Below are 26,063 nucleotides of genomic sequence, written 5' to 3'. Positions count from 1 at the left end.
CACGGGTTCTCAGTCGAGGAGGAAACTCACCACGTAGAGCTTGCGCCAGATGACGGCCCATTCTCGCAGAGTGGACGTGAGCTCCTGCACCAGTGGCAGCTCGCCAGGAATCACGGTCTCATTCTGCCTATGGTGAACCAAGCAGACACTCATTTCTCTGTGGGGTGATCAAAGTTACAACTCTTTTTTTTTATTTTACTTATTTTTATTACTATCATTTTATGATACCGTTACATAGGCCCTGGGATTTCTCTTATTCTCTCCCCAATTCCCGCCCCTCACTGAGTTCCCCTATATGATTGCTATACCATGGTTCTTCATACACAGTCATATGTCCATCATTGTGGTCATGGACAATGGCAGTGTTCAGCATCCTATTGTCAAGATACAGTAAACAGTTTCATTGTCTCCATTACACTGTGAATATAATAGTCTCCATTACACTGTGATTATACATTCCCTTAAATAAAAAGCCACAATACAAAATCAACAACAGGAACAAAAAAATTTACAATACTATGAAGTTAAATAACATGCTACTGAATGACTAATGTGTTGCTGAACAAATGAAAAGGAAAACCAAGAACCTTCTTGAAGAAAATGATGCTACTGTATGATCTATGAGACACTGAAGTCCAGTCTACTAATCTATGACATTTGATTGAGGAGTTTAAGCCATCTACATTCAGGGATAATACAAATAGGTGGTAACTTGGTTCTGTCATTTTAGCAATGGGTTGTTCATTGATTTAGTCTTCTGTTGTTATTTTATTGGGATGTTCTTTGCATTTGCCTTTGGTTTTGGGTGGGCGCTATTCCCTTTCTCTGTCAAGAAAACATTTTTAAGTATCATTTGTACAGCAGGTTTGGAAGACACATATTCTTTTGACTTTTCTTTACTGTGGAAGAATTTTATTTCATTTTCAAAGACAAAGGAAAGTTTTGTTAGGTATGTTATCCTGGGCCAACAATTTTTTTTCTTCTAGAATCTGGAATATGTTCCATTCTCTTTGGGCCTATATAGTTTCCTGTGAGAGGACTCCTGTGAATTTAACTGGCATTCCTTTATATGTCAACTGATCTTGTTCATGCACACATTTAAGGATCTTTTCCTTATGTTCAATTGAAGAGAGCTTGATGATCATGTGTCTTGGTGAAGATCACTTTTGGTCAAGCCTATTGGGAGTCTTATGCCCCTCCTGGATGCTGTGTCCCAATTCTTTCTCCAGATTAGGGAAATTTTCTCTTATTATTTTATTTAATACATTTGTAAACCCAGCTTCTCTTTCTGCACCTCCTGCGACTCCCATAACTCTTACATTAGGCCTCTTAATAGTGTCTTTCAATTCTTGAATACTTTTTTTGGCCTGACCAGCTCTGCTTCCAGCTTTTTGTTTGTTTCTCCCCTGGTGACAGGAAATATCTTCCAATTCTGAAATTCTTTTTTCTGCTTCCTTCATTCTATTTTAGAGACTCTTCACTGTGCTTTTAATTTGCTCCACTGTGTTCTTCATTTCTGACAATCAGCTTTCATTTGGTTCATTTCCAGTGTGACATACTCCTTGAATTCCTTGAACGCCTGTTTTATGTGCTTCCTGTTGTTGATAAGAAGTTTTATAATGTGTTTTGAATTCTGTATCTCCCATTTTCTAGATTTCTTTCTTAGTTAACTCTGATATTGGCAAAGGATTTTGTTCCTTTGCAGGGGAGTCTTCAGTAATATTCATTGTGCCTCTGTCTCTTCTTTTGCTCTTGGATTGTACTTCTGGTTAGCAGATTGTTCTTGGAGCAGGTTTCTAAGCTCTGTCACCCACAGGTCTACAGTTCGATTTTACTTATTGCAGTTGGTACAAGGCTCTTTGTTTGCAGTCACTTGTGCCACTCCCCCCAGTGAGTTCCAGGTCTTGGTTCTTTATGTTAGGTTTCCACCACGGTCTCTGTAGCCCCAGCTCCTGGCTCACCAGTCTCTACCTCCTGTGATACTGTGCTTAGGCTGTACCATTGTCTATACAACCTTTCTCCCACTTTCTGTTGAAGCAGATCCCAGGATTAGAGAGATATCAGGTGTCCTATACAGCTAGGTTGTTGTTGGTGGTAATCTTGCTGGAACCTGTTGGCTGTTATATCTGAGGGCCACACAGACCTATTTTGACCCATACAATGTCAAAGTCAGTATTATTTTCTGTGTGGGACTAATGCAATGCATTGAGTTCAGTGAGTTCAATCCCAGCTCAGTGCATATGCTTCTCACGGTTGTCCTTTCCAGTCTTAAAGCCTTTGCCACATTATAAGGAATGGCACCTGATATGCCACTACAAGAATTCTTGATCTGCTGGAAATCAGGTCTGAGGGCTACCCGGGCCTGTCTTGGGTGGAACCTATAGGATGCCATGTTGTTGCAGTTCACCAAGTCAGAAATGAGTTCACTCCCAACTCAGTGCATGGGCAGTACTATCCACAGCCCTTGCCTCCTTAAACAAAATGGCACTCAATACGGCTCTAGGAGACAGACTGAGCCATGAAATCTACCCTGTTCCTGCACTGCCTGTCTGGGACCTGCTGCTCTGTCTCTGCTCCTGGTCAAATCAAACTGACCATCAGGATGGGCAGGTCTTTGTCTGGGTTCATCTCTGGAGCTCCTGGTAAATGTCCCTTCCCACCTTGTTGCTGGTGGAGTTCTGGCTGCCTGTGAAGTTCAGATTGCTGATAGCTGAATCCCGCTGGAGTCACTGCAACACCACACCACTGTTTTCGCTGCTTTCCTGTGTCTGTCAGTCTCCAGGTACTCCTCTGCTGTTGCTCTGTGCTCTATTTTCTGGAATGTGCCCTCTCTGCTTCACACCGGCTAATATTTCTCCATCTGTTTAAACATGTCTTTACCCTATTCCGCCATCTTGATTCTCCCATAGTTACAATTCTTAATCAGGCTTTTAGGATATTCCCTAGAGCTCAAAGGCAGAAATGGGACTGCTCAGCCTTAAAACAAACCGAAACTTGCACATGGTGGGGAAGGGAGCCTTTGTGGTATCTAAGCATCCAATCAAGGAGAGAACTGAGAACAGCACATCCCACCCACCCAAATGAACTGAGTTTCTGCACTGGATGGGTACATGCTCAACCTCTACCCCACTTTTATCTGTTTGTTTTCTTACTTATTTGGGATGCAAAAACAACTGCCAAGTCTGGACCTCCGAATTCAATTAAAGTCTTCATGAGAGTGGCAGGACATAACTTACTGAGCCATTCCTTTGTTGCTCCCCAAAACACACATGGCAAGAACATGGAACCAAGAGCAGAGCTAAACCTGGCACTCCAAGACGGGATATGTGTGCTCTCAAGTGGCATATTCTTCGCTTGGGACAATCACTCACCCCTAGATTCCCAATTTGGTTCTCTCCAGCTGCCTCAATTATCATGCCAGGATGACTCTGGTGATTCTCAGAATTGGGAGCAGAAATTTCTGTCATTTAAGCTGTATCTGTCAAGCAACTATTTTAACTGGGAAAAGGGGTGTGGGAGAGGGCAGGCTGGAAAGGTGAGACCCCAGGACCTGCTTGTAGCTCCAGAGTAGTATTCCATTCTAGAATGGCCCTGGATTTCCATCTTATTTGCTGCTTCAAAGTACAGTAAAAATGTACATTCACCCAAATCCTTACTTCCTTACAACAGACTTCAAAAAGGTAGGTACTACACTCATTCACGTAAGTCTTCTCCAGTACTTTTATGATTAGCAAAATGAGACAGCAAGAAAACACATGGGGACCCATGGTACGACTGCCCAAGTAAGGTACGTTTCAGTCAGATTAAGAGAGTTGTGGAGAACATGTATGACTCAAAGATATCTGGGACACACAATGAAAAATTACAGTCTCCAACTTATAGTAGCTTAACTTTCAATTTTTCAGTTTTACAACTCTCTGAGGGTATAGCCAACAATGTGAGTATAGTGTTCAATAAATTACACTTTGCTTAAAATATGCTTTGTGTGAGATGGTTTTTCTAAGTGAGCCCAATGCAACTATATTGAGAATTTTTAAAGCAAGCTGTTTAAGCCACTGTTTGTTAGGTTAGGTATATTAAATACATACTCAACTTAAATTTCCCACTTCGGATGGGTTTATTGAGATGTAACCCTTTAGAAGTTAAGGAACTTCTTTATTATCTGGATTGCAAATTTAACTGGGCATCCTGCATTTTATTGGGCAAGCCTCCTTATAGGAAGAGGCCTCTCCATCACCTGTCTGCCAGTGCAATACAAACCTGGTTTTTGGTCCTGGCTGTGCCACTGAAGATTTGTGTTAACTTAGGCACCATTGCCACCTCTCACTGCAAGCTGAGGATGCGCCTTCCCATTTCTATGTGACTCCGGGGTTCAGTTGATTGTCCCTCAGCCCTACCTCTACCCTCTCTGTCACTCCTGCAGGCAGTCCTACTCCAGATGCTCCTCGTTGCCTCCTGAGTCCTCCCACCCACAGACTAATCAACGCCACAACTCCTCTCTCCCTATTCAGCTGAATAACTCATTTTTCCTAGCTACCCTAAAGAAAAGACTATCCAGAGCACACAAGATGGGAGCAACAAATAAGAATACCATAGACTTAACAGATTTAAATCTGCAGGGTACATTCATACACATTAGTTCAGTGAACACATACCAATATGAAACACAATGGTGTCCTTGAGGCTAACTGATCTGCCCACTGTTCAGAGATGATAAATGCAGGCCATAATCTACTCATCTAATTCTCAAAGATCCCAAACTACAAAATGCTCAGGATTAACCACAAGAGCCACAAAATGTTTACATGCACATACACACACACACACACACACACTGAGCAATTGTAAATGCAAGAGGGAGGCCAAGGCCCTTAGGTCATTACTTCTGTCATTACCATTCTGGGGAAAGATGCCAGGGAGGAACAATTACAGAAAGAGAGTACCGGATTGAGGAAGTAATTATATCAGGAAAAGTATTTTTTTATTAATTCATCTCTCATAGGAGGAGAACTGCAATTGATGAGGCGAGAGCAATATGAATGGATATGTGGCATTGTTTAATGATGATCTTACAGCTTCATCATTTTCTAGGAGTCTACCTACATGCGATCTTACCCTCTGTCTTCCACAGTTGCTTCTTTCAGATGGATATATGTTTCAGGGAAGATACCCTGTAGAGAAAAGAACTTTGGTTATATGAACATAAAAAGCCTCAGTCCAAAATAAAGACCATGCATGACACAGAATGAATGAGAACACCTGTGTGTCTGGGTTTGCAATAATCCCTACACTCTCTAAGTTCCTATCTGCTACAAGATATTTGTGGCTTTAGGTCTCATTTAATGAGTGAGATAGAGGGAGGTAGAGGACTCAATAGCTAGTGAAAATATGCTAATTTTCTCAAGTAATTTTTCTCAGCACTTTCACTTATATCAAATGTACCCCAAATCACCAAGTATTAGTTACTTGTTTGTTTTTAACACATCATAGACTCCTATCGCTCTCCCTTCTACTTCCCTAAGGAGCACTTTTGCTAAGGCTCAGACGAATGAAAAAAAAAAGGAGACCAAATGAGTAGACAGAAACTGTTTTCAGAATGATGTGTTTATCAAGCAACAGAAGAGATGCCACCTGCGAAGACAATATTTGCCCTATGATATGCTGACTGTCAAACTGGAAAAATCAGGAAAAGCACCATGGGTTCAATAGATCTCCACCCTTCTGCCAGAGGAGTTGGTGTGAACCACGTGGACATTACATGTTCGGGTGACTGACGACAGAAGTGTATGAGGGAGTGTCACAGCACCCGGAATAGTGTGGTGCAAGATGCCTATATTCCTGGTGATTCTTAATTCACTCAGAGATGGGACACAAAATGAATGCCAACTTGGGTGCTTCTTGTGTCCAGGCTCATGTATTATAGTTTTGCACACAATATCTTTTCTCCCTTTTCATTCCTTGCCAATAAAAGAAGAAACACCAAAGACAGTTGAGATTAAGTTGCTTCCTGTAAGGGAAGGCAGAAGAAACCAAGAAAGCACATGACTTCTTCTCACTATGAGGCATGGATAGGCTTGCGGTACACTATCCAAAATTCATGGCTGATAAAACCAAGAACACAAACACAGACAAGGGGACCTGGAGCTCTTTCATCACGGGGATGGAGTGGATTACAGAAAACTAATCAGTTAAAAATGAACTTCAAAATGTGTGTAAATCTATTTGGACTTGATTTCTGGAGTTCCAATGCTCCACACTGGTTCCTGGGCACTGAAGGAACTGTGCAAGTCTCCTCTGCCTGCTGAGCTCAGTCAATAAACTGCTGATTGTCATTTCGCAGAGAAGAAAAACCATTGAGAATTTGCCTTGAAAACATTCTCCTGAGTACAGTAGGTCAATCACAAAAGGCCAGATAATGGTTCTACGTATATAAGATTCATAGAATTATCAAAATCACAGACACAAAGCACAATGGGGCTTACTGGGGCAGAGGGCAGAAAAGTACGAGGAATTACTATTTTGAGACTACAGAGTTTCAATTTGGGAAGATGCAGGAAGGTGATGGGAGAAAGATGATGTGAATGTACTTAACGCCACTGAACTATACATTTAGAACTGGTGAAGCGGACAGATGCTATGTGATGTGTTGCTTCTCACAATTAAAAAGGGAGACGTTGGGGTCAAAAATTCATAGTTTTAGCACCTATATTTGGGATCTATACAAGAGGTATCACTGTTTGCACAAATGAATATTCTTGCAGGAGACATTTCCAGGGAAGAAGGTAAAGAAGCAACTAGAATTTTGATGCATTTCTAATCTGGTCATGTCCCACTTAATAACCTAGTAACTACTAACCTCCAAGACAGAAATATAAACAAAGACAGGAGTATAAACAAAGTGGCAAACTCTACAACACCTGGGCAGATCAATAAACAGCTTATGCACACTGGGTTAACATGATGACTTCATATTAAGGAGTATCTATTTTATTGTACTGTATTACCTCTCAGACGCTTTTAACCACTGTTTCTCCAGGCTAGCATCTGGCCTTACAGAGCCATTTCACTGTGCTGGTAAATCTGAGCACTTTCCGTGCTGCTACGAAACACAGACAGCCATAGTAAACTGCGGTAAGATAATTCCGATTTATAGTTTCCCTCTCAATTCTGCCTTTTTGCTCACTTGAGTTAAAAAAAAATTAATGATTTTTCTAGATGCTGTCTTTATCCACACCCCCACAATCCTGTCAGGATCAATAATTAGTTTTTTAAAAGCTCTTGGCTTCTTCAATTTGTAAAGCCACAGGCTCCTTTCATTACCACTCTAAATGGCTACGTTGGCTTATAACTGACACCAAGCATTTCCATTAAAACAATAGGCCTTTCAAGGAGCTCCTTCCCTAAAGACTGCGAAATGGGGGACTGGTATTAGAAGAGCATTTCTAATGGGCTGGGTCTCTTAATGAAGGGGTGTCAAAACTTGAGCACGGTTCAGAGCAAATGTCTCTCAAGTTCCTCTAATTTTCCTCCTATTTATTCATAACAAAGATCTTTAAATTTAAAAAATCAACAAATAGCTATCTGGCTTTTGCCTGTGTCATCACTTCATTGATTATAGCATTTTTCTTCATTACCATGATTAAGGAGCCGTTCTTAATTAAATAACTCATTTAGGGATAAAGTTTTAAGTTTAAGAATGTTTCTAATAATGCTTTAATGAAACAAAAAAATTAACATGCATCTGGAACTTATCATTTAGATCCTAGCAGGGCAGCCTATTCATCAGCTTTTCAAAGCAGACAACAAAGGCATCACTAACTTGATGGATTTTGATATATTGGGAAATCACAGGATGCCTCAGTAACCAGCTTCTCTATGCTTAAGAGGATCATTACACACTGCAGACGCTCTGAAAAGAAGATTCACAGCTCACATGCAGTTCCAATGATTGACACTGCCAGCTAAAAATTAAGCATTTCATTTGTCCTTACATTCATATAATTTGGCAAAGAATGGCTTTTGTGTGCTTAAAAAATAACTCTTACAAGAAAGGATAGAAAACTAATTTTACGAAAGTAATCTCTTCGACAAATAAAGACCATCAAACTCATTACCTATGATTGAGCTCTGAAATAACTGCCATTTCTACAACTGGAGGTAAAATCAACAGTGATAGGGTTAGAAGACCCAAGTGGCTACACACCAAGTTCTATATCACTAAAGAAAGAAAGTCCTTGCTTTAGAAGAGGCTCTCATTCATTCTAGCAGGTTTGCTATCTTAGGTCTTTATCTGAAGTCCCAGAGAAATCTCTATCAGCAAGAGATGAAACAAAAAATTATTAAGCTGAAAGTATTATGTGGTTAGAAAAACAAATTATGGGTAGATAAAATTCAATATGAGGGTTTGTAGAAGGAAAAGGGACCAAAATTCTGGGAACTGATACCTGCATAACATGTAAACACTGATTTATTTTACAGGAATATCAAACTGTCAGTTAAAAAAAACAGGTGAATACACATATATGCATAAATTACTGAAAACAGTTCTGCTTTTCAATAGCCTATCCCTTGTAGATAGGGTCCTGTGCTCTTAAGAACTGACTGTCCAACATTAGCCCATTTACATAGGATTGGTTCTAGCTCATGCTGAGTTTGAAGAATAAAACTGCAGGCTTCTTTTTTTCCACTCCCCTCTTGATAAGCTCTAAAATGTTCTCCCTTCCACCCCACCCCTCCCCTAATGCACTATTTGGCATGTGAACTAATTGCAAAATAATAAGGTCCTATCAACTCTGCACTTTGAAAAGAAAGTGCTGACATGCCATGCTGCTCTAGTGAGCACTATCAAAGAAAAAGCGCTGGCGAGACCTAAAATAAACTGTGGGTGGTGTTAACGTAATTAATAGATTTCCTTTAGCTTGATGATTAGCAGTTCTGACACTGGGGAAGAGGAACTGTCTAGAGCTATCTAGGTCAATATTTTCCAAACTCTGCCCACAACAAATAGTAAGAGTTAGGTTTTTCAGACAACTCTTTACCACACAGAAAACACATAAAATATAAAGACAAATTTCTAAAACAACATTTTGTCAAACAATCATTCCCATTGCATCTACTTTCTCCCTTAGCATTCAACTTTGATTTGGGGAACACATTGGTTATACTCCCATGGTGCTGATTTCATGATTTATTATTGGGGCAGTGAGGCTCACACTTTGAAAAGCACTACTCTGTTCCAATGACCTTGGATCCTGCAAGGCAGGAATTGGGCTTCTTCCATCCCATGTGGTAGATCCAATTGGGAGTGGGTGACCTCAGAGTTCTTGGTCTCCGAAGGCACTCCATTTCCCCGTGGTCTCCTTGGCAGTAGGGATGTAGTCCTCGGTGAGGATCTAGGAGTCTTCAGGTTTGGGATAAAAGCCTCCTCCTGTCCGCCTGCTCCACTCTGGGGACCCCTCCCTGCTCTATTCGTATGACCTCCTGTTAAGAGGTTGTTAGGATTACTCCTGATTCCCCCATTTGCCTTTGTAGTTTTGCTATTGTCTAATGCTAATTCGAGTCTGTTGTCTATGAGTTACCAGTTATGATCCTGATAGGTTATATTTCCCATCTTCCTCACACCTTCTAGGGTGATGTAAGATTTCTCTGCTCTCCCCTCCCATTTCCAGGTATCATGGGGTCTTACAAGTACATTAGGTGTTACAATTCTTTGATGCAGATCATAAGCAATCTGCTTCATATCATTGGTTACTTTACAATATCTTATTGCATGAGATACAGGCTGTTTGGGGTTGAGATAATATTACTATTTTTCGGACTGACATCATTTCATAACAGCCACATCGATCACAATAACAACAACAACAACATCAACAACAAATTGTAGTACCCTGCTAAAACCAGGATCCCTGAGCGGTCCGCAGAAACAGAAGAACAGTAAACTTCCTTCGGGACTAGGGAGAGGAGCTTTCTCTGGTCCTTGCCTGCTTCCAATTTTGGGTCCCCACCCCCTCTCGTAATAACCATCAGGAGCGCTCCAGAAACCCCTCATAACAAACAAACAAACAAACAAACAAAACTAGAATAGATGGACAGAGAACAACAAGGAAAGCTTAGAAACAGACAGGAAACGGTCAGCGGGCATGCACTTATAACTCACTGGGTGAGACACAAAGATTAGTTATTCCTCACTGGGGTATGGAAGATTTCTCTGCACACCCCTCCTAAACATGCTCACCTAAACTGTTGACATATAGAATTATAGCGTTAGACCACCTGAAAAACAGCCAGGTTCAGCGAAATCATGCTTCAATGCTATAACCTGCTAAATACTAAAATTAAAATAGGCATGAGACAGCTGAATAGCAATCTAAGCCATTTTAAGGTGTATAGAACACGGCTGAATATAAACCAAAATTGAAATGTCTATGAAGAAGTCACAGGTTGTGGTTGAGAACCTGCATTTTCCTATTAACATATTGGTTAATCAATACCATGTCAATTAATGCCACCATGTTGTAAATGGTTGGAAATATTATGTTGGGACTTTTAATTGATTGGGATGATACTCTGCCGGCTCTACCTTCAGACCAGAGATGGTCTCACCAAGAAACCATTGAACTTACCAGGACAATAAGATGCTGGACTTTATGCTTGGTAAATACCTCCAATGAAAGAATGTCAACTGAATTTGAACTATGGAAATGCAACAAGGTGGAGCAATCCGCCGTGGGGGAAGGGTGTGGGGAGGGGCGGGGGGAATCCCAGTGCATAAAAAATATATCACATAATGCAATGTAATTAATTTAAAAAAATGAAATGCAATACAAATATGTTTAAAAAAAAAAAGAAAAGCACTACTCTGGCATATCCATTTCTGCAACGAAGGAACGAATCAAGTGCAAAGAGGGAGACCCTGTAGTTCTGGGATTTCAGAATTGGTGGTAAAGTATAGATACAAGGAGAGCCTCGGTGACACACAGAATCCCACCAGGGTGGTGTGACTGGGTTAGCACCTTGGCTAGCTTGAGGGACACACAGCAAGAAGTTCTCTGGGACCTTCTCCTTGACAGAATTTATATTCTTGTACTAAAGCACTGAGGTCAGAGCAGTTGCCTTCAGTTCCAAAGCAGAGCATTCAAGAGAGCACAAATGAGGTACAGAGACCACATAAGGCCACTTAGAGAACAGGAAAATACCGAAGTAGGAGGCAGATTTCCAATGGAATCTAAAAAACAAAAGCCATACCTTTTTCGATTTATTTTGAAGGGTATATCCTCTGTACCAACCTGTTAGGGCAAAAGAGAAGACAAAATGTTTTAGATTTTCTAGATTATTATAACAGTATCAGCAGTATACATTCTCATGTCATGTTAGCAACACTGCAATGAGGCCCAAGGGAAAATCAGCAAAGATGAGTTAGAATAAACAGTCAATTCTATAACCAAAAAATCCAGATCTACCTTAGAACTGAAGTCTTAACTGCAGAATTTAACAATCACTTAGAATCAACCCCAGCTTCTAATCCTTGGGAGAAAGTGAAGAATCGCCCCTCACCTCCCAAAAGACGAGCTGCAGCCCAACATTTTAACATTGATTTTGCAGTCATTCATTACACGTGTTTACATGAATGAATATGGATTTTTACCACAGGTACACATTTTTTAAAAATTTATTTATTTGAGCCCCTTGCGGTAGGTAGCCTAGCGCTAAAGTCCTCACCTTGCACATGCCGGGATCCCATGTGTATGCCGGTTCTAATCCCAGCGGCCATGCTCCCCCTACTTGTGGCCTGGGAAAGCAGTTAAGGATGGCCCAAAGCCTTGGGACCCTGCACCAGCACATGAATCAGTGCCCATATGGGGTGTCAGCGTCACAGGTAGCAGCTTAACTCGCTGCATCACAACACTCACCCCAAGCTGGTTTCTAATAATCCCTGTCAGGCAAGGCTCTCACAGCTCCATTTCACCTGCACATCCAAATGTCCCCCTTATTACCATGCATGTTTTGGTTTCCACTGAACAGTTCCTATTTCTTGGATTTTTTTCCCTCCATAACCAGACATTCAGTAAATGCTTATTAAGTGCTAATACAAGCACCATGATGCTAGAAAACAAGCAATATCATGAAGATCATACACACACACACACACACCAACAAGATGATCAGAGTAACAGCTAGGAGAAAGAAAGACATGATCAAGGAGAATTCCCTTACTGACGGTGGTGGGTCACCTAACATTATCCTTTAGATAAGGGGAGCACCCATGGAAAGAACTGTAGAAAGAAACCTCCAAACAGAAACAAATTAAGTGAGAAAGCTGGGAGGCAAGAGTTTGCTTGAACTTCAAACGTAGCAAGACGTAACTGCTAGAGCTTAATGTGAGAGAGGGACAGGGGAGGAGGCAAAAAGGTGGTGGTAAAGGAAGCATGGCTCTCAACCCTGGATGTTCATTAGTCCAGGCAGGGAACTTGTAAAACCCTTGTGGCTTGGCCCACATCCTGGATCCTCTTATTTAACTTGGACTTGGGTGGGGCCCAGACTTCGTGCTTCTCAAAAGCTCCCGTGCCAATGCTGATTTGCAGCCAGGATTCATTACCACAGATATTGGTCTTAAAGGCCATGGAGGAATTGGGGTTTTTTTTTTTTTGGTAAGTACAGTGGGCAGCACTGATGGGTTTAAACATTTTTATACCCGCGGCTCGGGAAAAAGCATGCTGGCTGCTTTATAAGAATGGCCTGAGGAAGCAGAGATACAGCGTATAAAGAGGAGACTGATGCAGGGCTAATGAGGAGAGATGAAAAGACACAAGAGGACCCGGCAGGATAGCATAGTGGTTAAAGTCCTCGCCTTGTATGCCTGGGATCCCATACGGGCGCCAGTTCTAATCCTGGCAGCCCTACTTTCCATCCAGCTCCCTGCTTGTGGCCTGGGTAAGCAGTTGAGGACGGCCCAATGCCTTGGGACCCTGCACCCGCATGGGAGACCCGGAAGAAAGTCCTGGCTCCCGGCTTCGGATTGGCTCAGCTCCAGCCACTGCGGCCACTGGGGAGTGAATCATCGGACAGAAGACCTTCCTCTCCATCTCTCCTCCTTTCTGTATATCTGACTTTCTAATAAAAATAAATAAATCTTTTAAAAAAAGAAAGAAAAGACACAGGATACATCTGGAAGACACAGAAGTGGCTGCTGGTTTCACTAGAAACAGCCATCAATGAGGAGGGCAACACAGACACTCAAAGGAACTGAGCTCCTGGGCTTAAGCAAAAATAATGGGTTACCAGTACTAGTCTTGGGTGTAGAAGATTGAAATAAAAGTAAAGCTTGGGGAATGGGCAAAGGGACTGGGAGGTGTCGCCTGGTCTTCTCAATGAGCTGAGCCCTGCAGACAAAGGTATGTGTGTCGGGAGGTGGGGAGCATACGGCTATTGGGGTATTGACAAGGAGGGGTTGTGAGGAGGGAGCACAATGGCATGGCAGATCACAGCCCAAGCAGCACAAGGAGCACTCCACAGGGAAAGAGCCGCAGGGTGGTAGAGCGCACGTTGGGTGAGGAGACTTCCAAAGAGTGGATGTGCGGAAGGGATGATAGATTGCAGGGAGCAGCAGATCAAGTCCAGTGGAAAGATCTCTCCCTATGGAGTTAGTGTAGCAAAGAAGAGGGAAGATGGGTTACACACGCAGCAGCTGCTCAAACACATACGTACACTACAAATACAGCGAGTGCAGAGAAAGGCCAGAAACGAATGCCGTGGTGTTGAATTCCAAGATGTCTACGTGAACTCATGATTTTCAATATGTGGGATAAACAAACCAAGGTACTAATCTATGCATCCCTCTTATCCAGAACTCTGTTAAACTCCTTCCATTCCTATTTTTCTCACGCTGAGACAGATGATGAGGGAGCTCATAGAGAAAGAAACATATATGGCCTGTGTGCCCCATCCGACATGAGGCAGGATGACAGATGGTTCTGTGAGGAACGAATCCAAGCAACAACTGAACTGAGAAAGTACCTAATTTGTTTGAATATAACCAGGGGAGGCTAACGTTTCTGTCAACAACCTGAGTATATAACAGAGGAAGATCCAGAGAACCAAGAAAAAAAAATTGCTACAAGAACATATTATTCAAGGATCTGGCATGATGGCCTAGCGGCTAAAGTCCTCACCTTACATGCGCTGAGAATCCCATATGGTCACCGGTTCTAATTCCGGAAACTCCACTTCCAGCTCCCTGCTTGTGGCCTGGGAAAGCAGTCAAGGACGGCCTAAAGCCTTGGGACCCTGCACCTGAGTAGGAGACCTGGAGGAAGTTCCTGGCTCCCGGCTTCTGATCGGCGCTGTATCAGCTGTTGAGGTCACTTGGGGAGTGAATTGTCGGATGGAAGCTCTTTCTCTCTGTCTCTCCTCCTCTCTGTATATCTAACTTTGCAATAAAAATAAATAAATCTTTAAAAAAATAAATAAATAAAAATAAAGAACACACTGTTCAAAAGAGGTGTTTCCCACAACCCCTGCTGCATCACTACCTAGGCTTAATAGTTGAAATGATGACTGCTAGAAAAAAAACCAATTTTATCCATGGCAAACTCTCTATTCGATTAACTGCATTAAGAAAACAGCAAGGTGTATGGTTGGAAGGGAGTAAGCAGCAGTTAAATCCTTATCTTTCAGAATGGGAAGTTAAGAAATAAAGTTGAAAATGAAAGTATCAAGTTAAAGGAGCAACAATTCTGAAATGAAGAGGTTTTGAAAGACTTCTGGGGAAGTTGAAACTCCTTTGAAATTAAGAGGAATGAGGGGGCCCGGCGGCGTGGCCTAGCGGCTAAAGTCCTCGCCTTGAAAGCCCCAGGATCCCATGTGGGCGCCGGTTCTAATCCCGGCAGCTCCACTTCCCATCCAGCTCCCTGCTTGTGGCCTGGGAAAGCAGGTGAGGACGGCCCAAGGCTTTGGGACCCTGCACCCACGTGGGAGACCCGGAAGAGGTTCCTGGTTCCCGGCTTCGGATCGGCGCGCACCGGCCCGTTGCGGCTCACTTGGGGAGTGAATCATCGGATGGAAGATCTTCCTCTCTGTCTCTCCTCCTCTCTGTATATCCGGCTTTCCAATAATAATAAAATCTTAAAAAAAAAAAAAAAGAGGAATGAGGAATGCACTGCTTTATGCAGTATAAAACTTACAGAAATAATTTGGCTATTATATAATTTGAGTGCTAAAAGTTAAAAAGAAAAAACAGCTTCTGCTAATAAATCCTGGCAAACCAAAACTAGACGAAGACAAAATCATGGGGATAGAAACCAGACCAGTGATGGAAAAGCGCTGAGACTGTCACGTGGCTGAGTAAGCACCATGGGAGAATTTGAGATGCTGAAGAAAATAACTTAAAATCTTGACTACAGGTTTGAAAAGAATGCTTACCACAACTTCATGCTTAGTAGTCAAAAAACTGAAACTGGTGAAAAAGCATACAATAGGATTAGCGACAAATAAGTCACAGCATATTAATGTAAAAGATATAACACAGAAACACAGGAAAAAACTGACATATGGTACAGCATGAATGAAGTTTGGATTAATCAGCTTTTTAACTATATAACAAAATACCTGAGGCAGACTAACTATAAACTAAAGAGTTTCCATTTTGGTACAGGGTTCTGGTGCTCTGCCGTCTGAGATCAGGAAGGTGTTAATGCTATTATTGTCCAAGGCAGTACAAGACACACATGGCAAGAGAAAGGGAGAGCAGGTGTCTGCTCAGGCACATGAGGTCTGTCTCTCCTCTTGTCAGTTCAGCAGCATTTAATCACGGGGGCCCAGGTTAATCACTGCAATCTAGCTTGAGTCTAGGCACTTCTCAAAAATCACACTTCTAAATGCCACAGCGCAATTAACTGTCCATGTTTTCATTACCACATACCAAACTTTGGAGATTAAACTCCTGCAGGAGTTTGAAGAACAAATCATAGTCACACTACAGCATTCCTAAAAACCACCATGATGAATGATGAAACCACACACAAGAGCCATGCATAATCTCATTTATACAAACCTGACAAACAGGTAAAATTAGGCACATCAGATCAGTGGCTGATCACTGAAGGTAGCAATGTGTGGAAGGGAGCACCATGGAATTTTCTGGAATGAGGAGATGCTCTCATACATCTTGACTGGCATGTTAGATACATGGATGCATTTATTTGATAAAAACTCATTGAATTGTGTCCCTATGATGAGTACACTTTGCTACGTATAAATCCTGCAATCTCTAACAAAAGTGAAACTATACACTATCAGACTGCCATGGAACTACCTCAGAGTAACACAGAATTGAACATGTTCAAATATGACTGGGACTAAATATTTTTATCTGAAACGAGTTTAAGCCACATGTGGAAAAGTCACAGGACTATTTCTCCACTACTTTACTATATACCATGTCTCTTTACACATATTATTCATCTTCATTATTTACATTCATGCTTCAAAACTGAGCATGAAAGAGTTAACTATTTCCAAAATAACTATTTTATAGATTGGAGATTCATTTACCTAGTCAACAATAGGTTCTGGCAGAGTAAGACATACAAATTTATTCACATCCTATATCTTACTTTACAGTGCAAATAAACATGTACAGTAATGCTTTGCAATTAGTAGGGGATTGGATCCAGAACCCCCATCAGATACCAAAATCTGTGACTGTTTAAGTTCCTTATATAAAATGATAGTAGCTACATGTAACACATATACATCCTCCAGATATCTTAAGCCATCTCTAGAGCACTGATAACAGCTAGCACAATGTATGCCATGGAAACAATTGTTACACTGTAATTGTTTAGGGATAATGCAAGAAAAAAAGTCTGTACATATTCATTACAGACACAGTATCTTAAATTTTTACAAATTTCTTGAATGATTTTCTATTCTTACTTGAAAGGTAGAGGGCAGAGACAGAGACTGTCTGAGTATTGTTTCACTCCCCAAATGGCCCCAACAGCCAGGGCCAAGCCAAACCCAAGCCAGGGGCCAGAAACTCCATCCATGTGGGTGGTAGGACATATGTACTTTGGCCATCTTTTGCTACTTTCCTGGGTGCATTAGCAGGGAGCTGGATCAGATGCAGAGCAGAATGGAATTGAACCAGCAATACAATGTGCAAAGCTGGTACCACAGTGATGACTGATCCACTGTGCCACAATGTCTCGGTATGCATGTATGTGTGTTTTTGTGTAGTGTAGTATAATGTAATGTTGTGTAGTGTAGTGTGTGTATGTGTGTTTCACCTGCAGTTGGTTGAATCCACGTGGATATGGAAGGCTGGTTGTGTGTGAACACAGAAGCACGTAAACAAAAAATGAAATTTCACATAGCACTAGAGAGTATTAGAAAATGAAGGACAACGATGAAGCACAGGTTGCCCCACTGGCATGGACACTGTGGCTAGGAAAATGTTTCTGAGGTTCCACCTGCAACTGAAGATTCAAAAGACACATGTGCTGCTCATTCAACAGACAGAATAATTCTGTCTGAGGAAAAAGGGAATAGCTCCACACATTATCAAAATACAAAAGGGTCTTCAATGGAGAATGCTTGCAAACACAGGGACACCAAGTACAGGGTTATGAATATGCCAACAGCTCAGGCACAACCACTAAAGGGTAACACTGACATATCATTTAGATGCATAAGGCATAGTCTCTCAGTAACATCTCTCCTTATTTTCAATTACAACATAAGATTAGTTATCATTCAAATAATATATAAAACATCAATAAATTACGTTTAAAGGCAAGAAATAGATACAGAGGGCAGCTATTGGATGCAGTGGTTAAGAGATGACCTTGGATGTTACGCATCCTCCTGCCCTATGCATCTGGGAGGCAACAGGCTCAAGCACTTGGATCCCTGCCACCCACCTGACAACCTTGGATTGGGAGTCTGGCTCCTGGCATTGGCCAATCTCAGCTCTGGTAGTTGTGGGCATTTGGGCAGCAATCTCTTTACCTCTCAAATAAAATGAAAATAATCTTTTTTTATAAAAAGAAAGAGCAAATTTATATATATATATATATATATATATATATATATATATATATACATACATACATACATACATACATACATACATACACACCATGTGTGTTGATGGTAGAAGGCCCCAAAGGGGAGCAGCATGTGCTGAACCTTGTTTTGGTTTGGTTTGGTTTTCTGTAAGTGTCACTGGCAGCTTTCTGGAAAAAACACAGTCAGGCCAAAGTCAAAGGTTGTATGCCCTGTGAGCCAGGTACACCTGTCAGATTTCCACGATCACAGCTGCCCTTGCCATCCTGACTGAGTTATTCTCCCTTGGTGCAAACCAGTTCAGCCTGAATCCCTCCTTAAAGAGAGCTACACTTCAGCCATAGGCAGTGTACTCAATGTCTTCTGGAATCTTAGGCCTCCTGCTACTCACCCTGGGATTTAGGAACTAAAGTTCAAATGGCAGGACCTCAAAGGATGGAAGGAAGGTAAAGACCAATTTTATCATTTCCTAACTTGTTTTTTGTGAAGCAAATCAGATTATTTGAGATCAATTTGGTGCCTTTCAGCTGGGTAGATGTTGCATATTGGAAGTCTGAGGTCCAAAGGAACTTAGAACTTACTGAAATCTAATGTTAAAAAAAAAAAAAAACAGATAAGGAGCTGAAAACTACTTGTCCAAAGACAACTAGTGGCTGGGGAAACAACCACTTGTCTCCTATCTGCTAGCTCAGAGTTCTTGCCCTGCACTAACCTGCCTCTGCAGCTGGCAAGGAGGAGGGGGGATAGCAAATGGGTCACTCTCCCAATGTACTATCTTTCAGTGAGGTGAGCTTGCCACGGAACCAATATTCGTAAGCTTGTAATCCAAATGGTAAAGACTTCAACTTTTCTAAAGAATAAGGACCTATGCATGCTTGGTATACAGCAAGCACCCCAAACCCTTTCTCCGAATGTAGTGATGAGGAAGAAATAGTCCCTTTGGGCTGGTAACCAAGTGTAGACTGAACACCTATAAGGAATGTACCATGACATTTGTACCTGGGAGATACTGACAGGAACCCGAGAAGTCTCTAGAAAGGAAATGTAAAAAAAGGACAGGAAAGAAAAACATATGATGTAACTCTCCAGGAGCCTGCAGAAGCAGGAGATGGGAGAAACACACACAGTGTAATCTTCAGAGGTAGATAAGTCTGTAGAATGGCCTGACGCAGCACTCCGCAAACTGCAAAACGGGGTGCTCCAATGTCAGTTCCCTGAGCGTTCACGCAGGACACCTAATCAGCACACACCTCAACAAATCAGGGAGAACTTCCTGCATTAGAAACATAAACGTCCTGGGTAAGGCAGCCCTGTCAGGCACTTTCCAGCTGCCAGGAGACCTTCTCTGTCTTCTTCAATAAGTGTACTTCCCTTGGCTAACTCATCCTTGTCTGTGTGCCTCATCTGTTGTGGTTCTAAGACCAAGAACCTGGTAGAGAGGAAAAAGCAAAGCTGTACCCCAGAAGGCAGCAACACTCCTCGACAGAGCCAGCAGAGAAGCTGCAACCCATTAGTAGTTGGTACAACCCTATAAATCTGGCTGAGAGGAGAGCTGTGCTGCTATTGATGACTTTGAGAGAAGGAACTGCCACAGCTCTTGGGGCTGACCCACAGACCTGAGCGACTGCAGCTGCAGACTCCCGCTACCACGGCCCCAGAATGCCTGCAACTGAGCAGTTCTGCCTACAAGTACATCTTTTTCCTGGGCAGAGCTGGGCAGGGTCAGACAGCAGTTGTCTTGGGACCATGGTACCCAGAAGAGGCACTGCTTCCTTATGTAACAACTCATCTAAAATCGAAAGGCTAGTTTAACTGTCCAAAGTTGTTTTTTTTTTTAATTTATTTATTGCAAAGTCAGATATACAGAGAGGAGAAGAGACAGAGAGGAAGATCTTCCATCCAATGATTCACTCCCCAAGTGACCTCAACAGTCAATGCTGCGCCGATCCAAAGCCAGGAGCTAGGAACTTCCTCCAGGTCTCCCATGCGGGTGCAGGGTCCCAAGGCTTTGGGCCATCTTCGACTGTTTTCTCAGGCCACAAGCAGGGAGCTGAATGCGAAGTGGAGTTTCCGGGATTAGAACCGGTGATCTTATGGGATTCCCAGCATGTGTAAGGCGAGGACTTTAGCTACTAGGCCATCATGCCAGGCTCCCAACCAGAGCTGGGGGAATTATTTCCTCTGGTGTGAATTTAAGCTGATGAAGACTTCAATATCTTAAATGTCCTCCCAAAAAAATCCCATTTTTTAGAGAATCTCATTACCTAATGGAACCCAGCTCTTAAGCTAAAACTGCCAAGAAGGTGTCTTCTGGTCGCTTACACTCATGGTGTAGCCATAGTCTCCTGTTTTCAGCCCACAAATACTTCAGAAAAGCAGGGAGACTGAGCCCAGGCAGAGGGATTGGGTGGTGTTGCAGCGGGAGAGGAGACTGGCCAGGACCAACCCCCAGTTGGCAGAATGAAGAGACGATTTCCCCAAATGTCCATTGCAAAACTAAGAAACCTTTCTCTGTGCCTTCAGACACCTCAGAATTCACAAAAAAGGAACCAGAACTTCCTCTGGTCTGTTCCATACTTTATGTTGGTTTGCCAGTTTCCTTTATGTTTTCCGGATGTGGCTTTCTGTTCTTTCTTTTTAAAAATAATGTAAACTGCCAGCAATCGGCCCATCTTACTAAAATTGTAACTCCCCTCTTCTATGATGCATTCTTCTCAGTAACTCAACTATCTCAAGAACTCTGACATGGCAGAAAGTACTGTATATTTTATTAGTGGTAGCAATTAATTTGCAGCAGTTCATTCCTCTTTTTCTAACATTCATTTTTTATTTTTTGAAAGAGTTATAGAAAGAGAAGGACAGACAGAAATGGAGAGTAATCTCTATCTGCTAGTTTACTCTCCAAATGGCTACACAGTCAGTACCAGGCCATACCAAAGCCAGGAGCCAGGAACCAAGAGCTTTATCCGAGTCCCCCAAAGAGACAGCAGGGATCCAAGCACTTGGGCCATGTGCCATTGCTCTCCTATGTGCAACAGCAGTGAACTGGTTTGGAAGTGGAACAGTCCAGGACTTGAATTGGCACACTTATAAGGTGCCGCAGGTAGCGCCTGCACCACAGCACCAGCCCAGCAACTCATTTTTACGTTGCTTTTGTTACCATCAACATGAGTTTGCAAAGCTTTGGAAGACAGTCAAGAAAAATAAGTGTGTGAGAGAGGAATCAAAGAAGATATATTTAGTGAGGCCAATCCAAGTCTTTTGTGTGGGTGGCAACAGACCAGTTGGGCCATCTGGGTCATCTTCAGCTGTTTTCTTAGACCCATTACCAAGAAGCTGGATTAAAACCAGAGTGGCCAGGGCTTGTCCTAATAAGGGATCCCAGTATCACAGGCGGCAGCAAAACCCATAGTACCACAACACCAGCCCAGCATTCCCTCTTTTCATAAGATTAATCCTGATCAAGACTTTTCATTAGCTCTTCTTTTAAATTAGTTTTTCTCATAAACACACTCCTACTGCCATGCACATGTTTTTTAAGCCATTATTGCAGGGATGTATGTTCCCAGCAATAGAAGCTGACAAGCTGTACTCAAGGTAAAGGTCAAACAGATGTGGGAAGTGACCAAACACACTCAAGAAAATGCTACATGGCCTAAATCTGCTTTATAAGCTAATGCAAAGATTTGTGCATACAGCACTTGTCATAAAAATGTAAGCTGCTGGGCTTACTGCCACTTCCGCATGTGAAAGATAGCTGCTTTTTAAACTACATCACGACAGGTTTCCAAATTACAATAAGCTTTCAATTACTACTCGGGCAACAGATGTAATGAAACTTGCAAATAACTGAAGGCCCTATCATAGTTCATACCCCGTATTCCTTTAATGACTGCTATTAAGAACTAATTTTAAAAATTAATCCTGATATTTTTGTCTATTATTTGGCTTATGACCATTGTGCATAGCTGACCAAAGAAGGAAATGAATAGAGGAACAATAAGATTTCAAAGCTACCAGGTGGACTAACTTTCATACAAGAAGAAGTGTAAATGTGACAATCTATCTTCTTGAATCAGTTTCTCAAAAAATGATATACCTTACTATGGTCCAAGACAGGGTTTCTATGACCAAATCTCAGGAAGATTATTATTAGGTCTCTTTGAAAAAAATTCCTCATATTTCTGTTTTGAAATATTTCTGCTACAAAGATGTGTCTATTATGGAGACAAACACCATAGTCATGATTTTGTCTTGACCTAACCACAGAGCCCTGTTTTGCAGAGATAAAAATAAAGACACAGACAGCTTGAGACATAATTCATTTCCAATTTTTTTTCTCATTTTGCAGGCTGAACAACTCCAGTCTGATCAGCCCTAATTCAAAATGCTTTCCAGTACCAACATAATGCCACAAAGAGAAATTCCCACACCTGCTCCCACATGCCAGATCACAATCAAAACATAGGTATGTTGAAAACATCATAAAAGTACCTTGAGACTCAGTATAGTAACAGTGTCACAGATTTTATGATTGTTTTTAGGTACAATGTCAGTAAGAGGCAAATCTACAGGAGAGAAAATAGATCTGTGGCTGTAGGGGGAATAGCTACTAATGGGTATGGAGTTTCTTCTGGGGTAACGAAAATGCTTTTAAAGTATACAGTGCTAATAGTCACTTTTGTATAGAGTATACTTGGTAAGTGTCTACCAAATTATACAATTTAAATGGGTAAACTGTTCGGTATATAAATTTATCTCAACAAAGCTGCTATTCAAAAGCAAAAGCAATGATCAAATCTTGCTGAAGTCTGTCAGGGTGTGGGATATTGGTATTCCCTGTGTCTCCCTCATGGAAGAAGGATGTCCTAGCTAAGTAATACAAAGTGTCTTGTGGAGTGACCCTGACCCCATCACTCTCCTCTAACCCCCTAAATTTCACTCATTGACTAGATTTGTGCCCAGTGCCTGCTGTATGTCAGCAGCTATAATAGCTGCCCAGGGATATGGAGGAGTAGGCTTTACCTTCAAGAGGCTGCCACTCTCAGAACATCCCTCCTCCAAGCACAGGGCAGGACACTGCAAAAGACAGTTGCATGTGATACTCTGCTGTAGGCTATGGGCTGTGGCCAGAGAAAATTTTTCCTGTCTGGAGGGATTCGTGTCCACACCAGAAAGGCAACACACAGATATAGAAAGCACATATCTCAAAGGCAGGGTGGAGCACAGCATGCAGAGGCAGGGCCTGGGAGTCAGTTGGACAGGAAGCTGCAAGACATAAAACCCCCAAAGCTAGGAGCTGGTGCCAGCATCACTCTGCTGTTCAGCTGCAGGGTTGTGGGTGTTTCCATGCTATTTTCTGAAAGGAAAGGAGGGATGAGGAGGAGGGACAGGACAAATTATTACTGAGCATTTCCATTGTGCTTAATGTTTGCAAAGCTCTCCTGCCCTTGCTTAGTTCTGAGCTGTCTGAAATAATAAAAGAATTCAAGAAGCCAGCCAAGAACTCTAAGTTCCTAAGCAGATACAAGAACCTATCCCTGGGCATCTGGTAAAGCAAGCACTATGTCAAAATTAATCCCAAAAAATAACCACTATTGAAAGACATAATTCAATAGAATAATCTCTGTGTAAAGCTGACATGATCTTTGGTGTTAATCAACTGAGTAAGCTCATGTGCTAAATCACATTCAAACACTGACATGTGGCCACTTCTAAAGACCAGGCACTTAAATCCTTCTTTGAAATGAAAGAGTTCCATGGCTGAGGCAGCAAATACTTTGTGGTAATTTTGTGGTCCTCTTGCTGGCAGGACCTACAGTACCAGCTCATCACATTGAAGATATAACACTGATAAATTCAAGCTTTTTGCATAGTTGTCAACTGGGCCAGCACTTTCTGCAATCACCTTGTGTGTCAAAGTCAATACTCTCGAAACACAATGAGTTGTGGACATTTTGAACTGAAGAAGTTTATGCCATCTAAAACAAATATGTGCGTGTGTCTGTATTTATATTTACTACAGGTTGGCCACCTCTAGTCTAAAAATTCAAAATCTAAAATGTTCCAAATGTTGTCACTTTTTGAGTGTTAACACAACGCACTACAGAAAAATTGCACACCATTATTTATTGTATACAAATATCTTCAGGTTATTATGTAATGGAGTTTCTGTTTAAACTTGGGTCTCATTACTAAGATATCTCAACATATATTTGCAAATTTTTTTAATGTAAAACAATCAAAACACTTATTATCCCAAGCATTTCAGATAAGGAAAACTCAAATTATATGTTGAACTATCCTCAGTGACCTCCACAGCTTGGTCTGTAGGGGCGCTGCCTCTTGCAGTATGCACTGGCCAAGTGGGAGACTGGCAAATATAAATAATGAGCACACTTAAAGTTCCTATTAACATGAATCCTGTGGGGACAAAATGCTTTAATTAAATGTTTCAAAAAATACGCTAGTCATCTGAATGTGGGAAAAGAATTCTAAGAATGTTTTTAAAGATATAACTATGTTAGGGCACATCAAATTTCCACTCTTCCCTGACACATTCTGCTGTTCAATTAGAAGAACAGGACAACCACCCTGCCCTGGCCCACCCCGACACACACAAAGCTAACATGGGACTGAAGAATTACCAGGGCAAGCTCTGAATAGACCAAAATCCAGAAGATAGCCTCTTGGGACATTTACTGATTTAAGAAAAAGTTCACAAGAGGCCAAGAAGCTGAACAGTACTTTTGATGGCCTTGAGGGGCCAGAAAGACAAAAATGAGAACGAACACTGGGACTGTAATTTAGACAGAGTAGGTGTGATTTCAGAGCAAACAAAGTATGGCATAAAGCATGACAACAAATGCAGATGATTAAATGTTTAATAAGCAGGATTTAGAACTTGGTACTGTTGAACACAATTCTAAATTGGTTAGGTACCTAGAAACAGGTCTCAGAATAAATAAAGCAAACAACTCACATCATGGGAAAGAGACTTACAGAAATTACGATCACGGCAGAACACACGTTTCTATCGAAAAAACTGGAAAGTGATGGCATACAGCTCATTTGAGAAAATAACCAAGCAATTAAAATGGAAAGGCCACACATATAACTTTACACCCAATGGTTCTTAACTGTAAGTTCTTTCCAAGTCCACATGGAAGAATAAATAAAATTCAACATATGCTTTTTATCTGTACAATGGGAAAAATGTGTCCACAGAGACTGGCAAAGAGAATTCATGAGCTCCCCTGACAAAGAGGTATGACCTCGTGAAGCTTGAGGGGACTACAGTTTCAGCAAGCACGGGAGTCCTTAAAAGATAAGCTGAGGATGCCCAGTGTTCCTGAGACACAGCAGAATGGCGTGGGAGGAGTCCACACAGCCTTCTCTGTCTCCTACTGCCCCTGGGAACTATATGATTACACCAAACTGTATGCGAGGAAAAGGATAATGCAAACCCTCAATCCTCCGCCAAAAACTAAAGAGAGAAAAGACTGCTGTTACTGCTGCCTATCACCAGGCAGATGACAGCTTTCTATGGCCAATGCTCTCCTCCCAGCTTCCCTTACCCTCTCCTTCATCCTGTATTGTGGCCTTGTCTTGGAACCTGCCTAGAATTCTAGATGATGACCTCCTTTGCTACTCCATTACAACAGGCTGGGGAAATGCAGGGCCCTGCGAAGTCCCTGTTCTAACAAGGATTATCCAGGGAGAAAAACCTGTTTGGCTTCCTACTACATTCCTACCCCAATCTTCACGTGAACGACTAGAACTTTTTTTTTATTAATTATTTTGCATTATGTGACAGTTTCATAGGCTCTGGGAATCCCCCCACCCCTCCCACGCCCGTCCCCTCTGGTGGATTCCTCCACCTTGATGCAGTATTACAGTTCAAATTCAATCAAGATTCTTTCCTTGCAAACGTATACCAAGCATAGAGTCCAGCTACTTATTGTCTAGATGGGTTGAACAGTTTCTTGGGGAGACCA

At 41.8% G+C, this 26,063-nt stretch overlaps 1 protein-coding gene across 1 annotated transcript in view; it reads right to left on the bottom strand.

Annotated features, from left to right (window-relative positions):
* The window catches only part of DOCK5 (dedicator of cytokinesis 5), a 197,263-nt gene that overhangs the window by 112,472 nt on the left and 58,728 nt on the right, over positions 1–26,063 (bottom strand). Inside the window, exons 3-5 of the mRNA XM_058670037.1 lie at positions 11,248–11,288; positions 5,116–5,171; positions 31–127 (exon numbers count right to left, since the gene is read on the bottom strand). Coding sequence (XP_058526020.1) covers positions 31–127; positions 5,116–5,171; positions 11,248–11,288 — 194 coding nt within the window. The remainder of the gene's footprint in view (positions 1–30; positions 128–5,115; positions 5,172–11,247; positions 11,289–26,063) is intronic.

This window comes from Ochotona princeps, chromosome 11 (genome assembly GCF_030435755.1).
Source record: "Ochotona princeps isolate mOchPri1 chromosome 11, mOchPri1.hap1, whole genome shotgun sequence".
NCBI classification, from domain to species: domain Eukaryota; kingdom Metazoa; phylum Chordata; class Mammalia; order Lagomorpha; family Ochotonidae; genus Ochotona; species Ochotona princeps.
The sequence above is the reverse complement of the archived record's forward strand: the minus strand, read 5'-3'. Positions and strand labels throughout refer to the sequence as shown.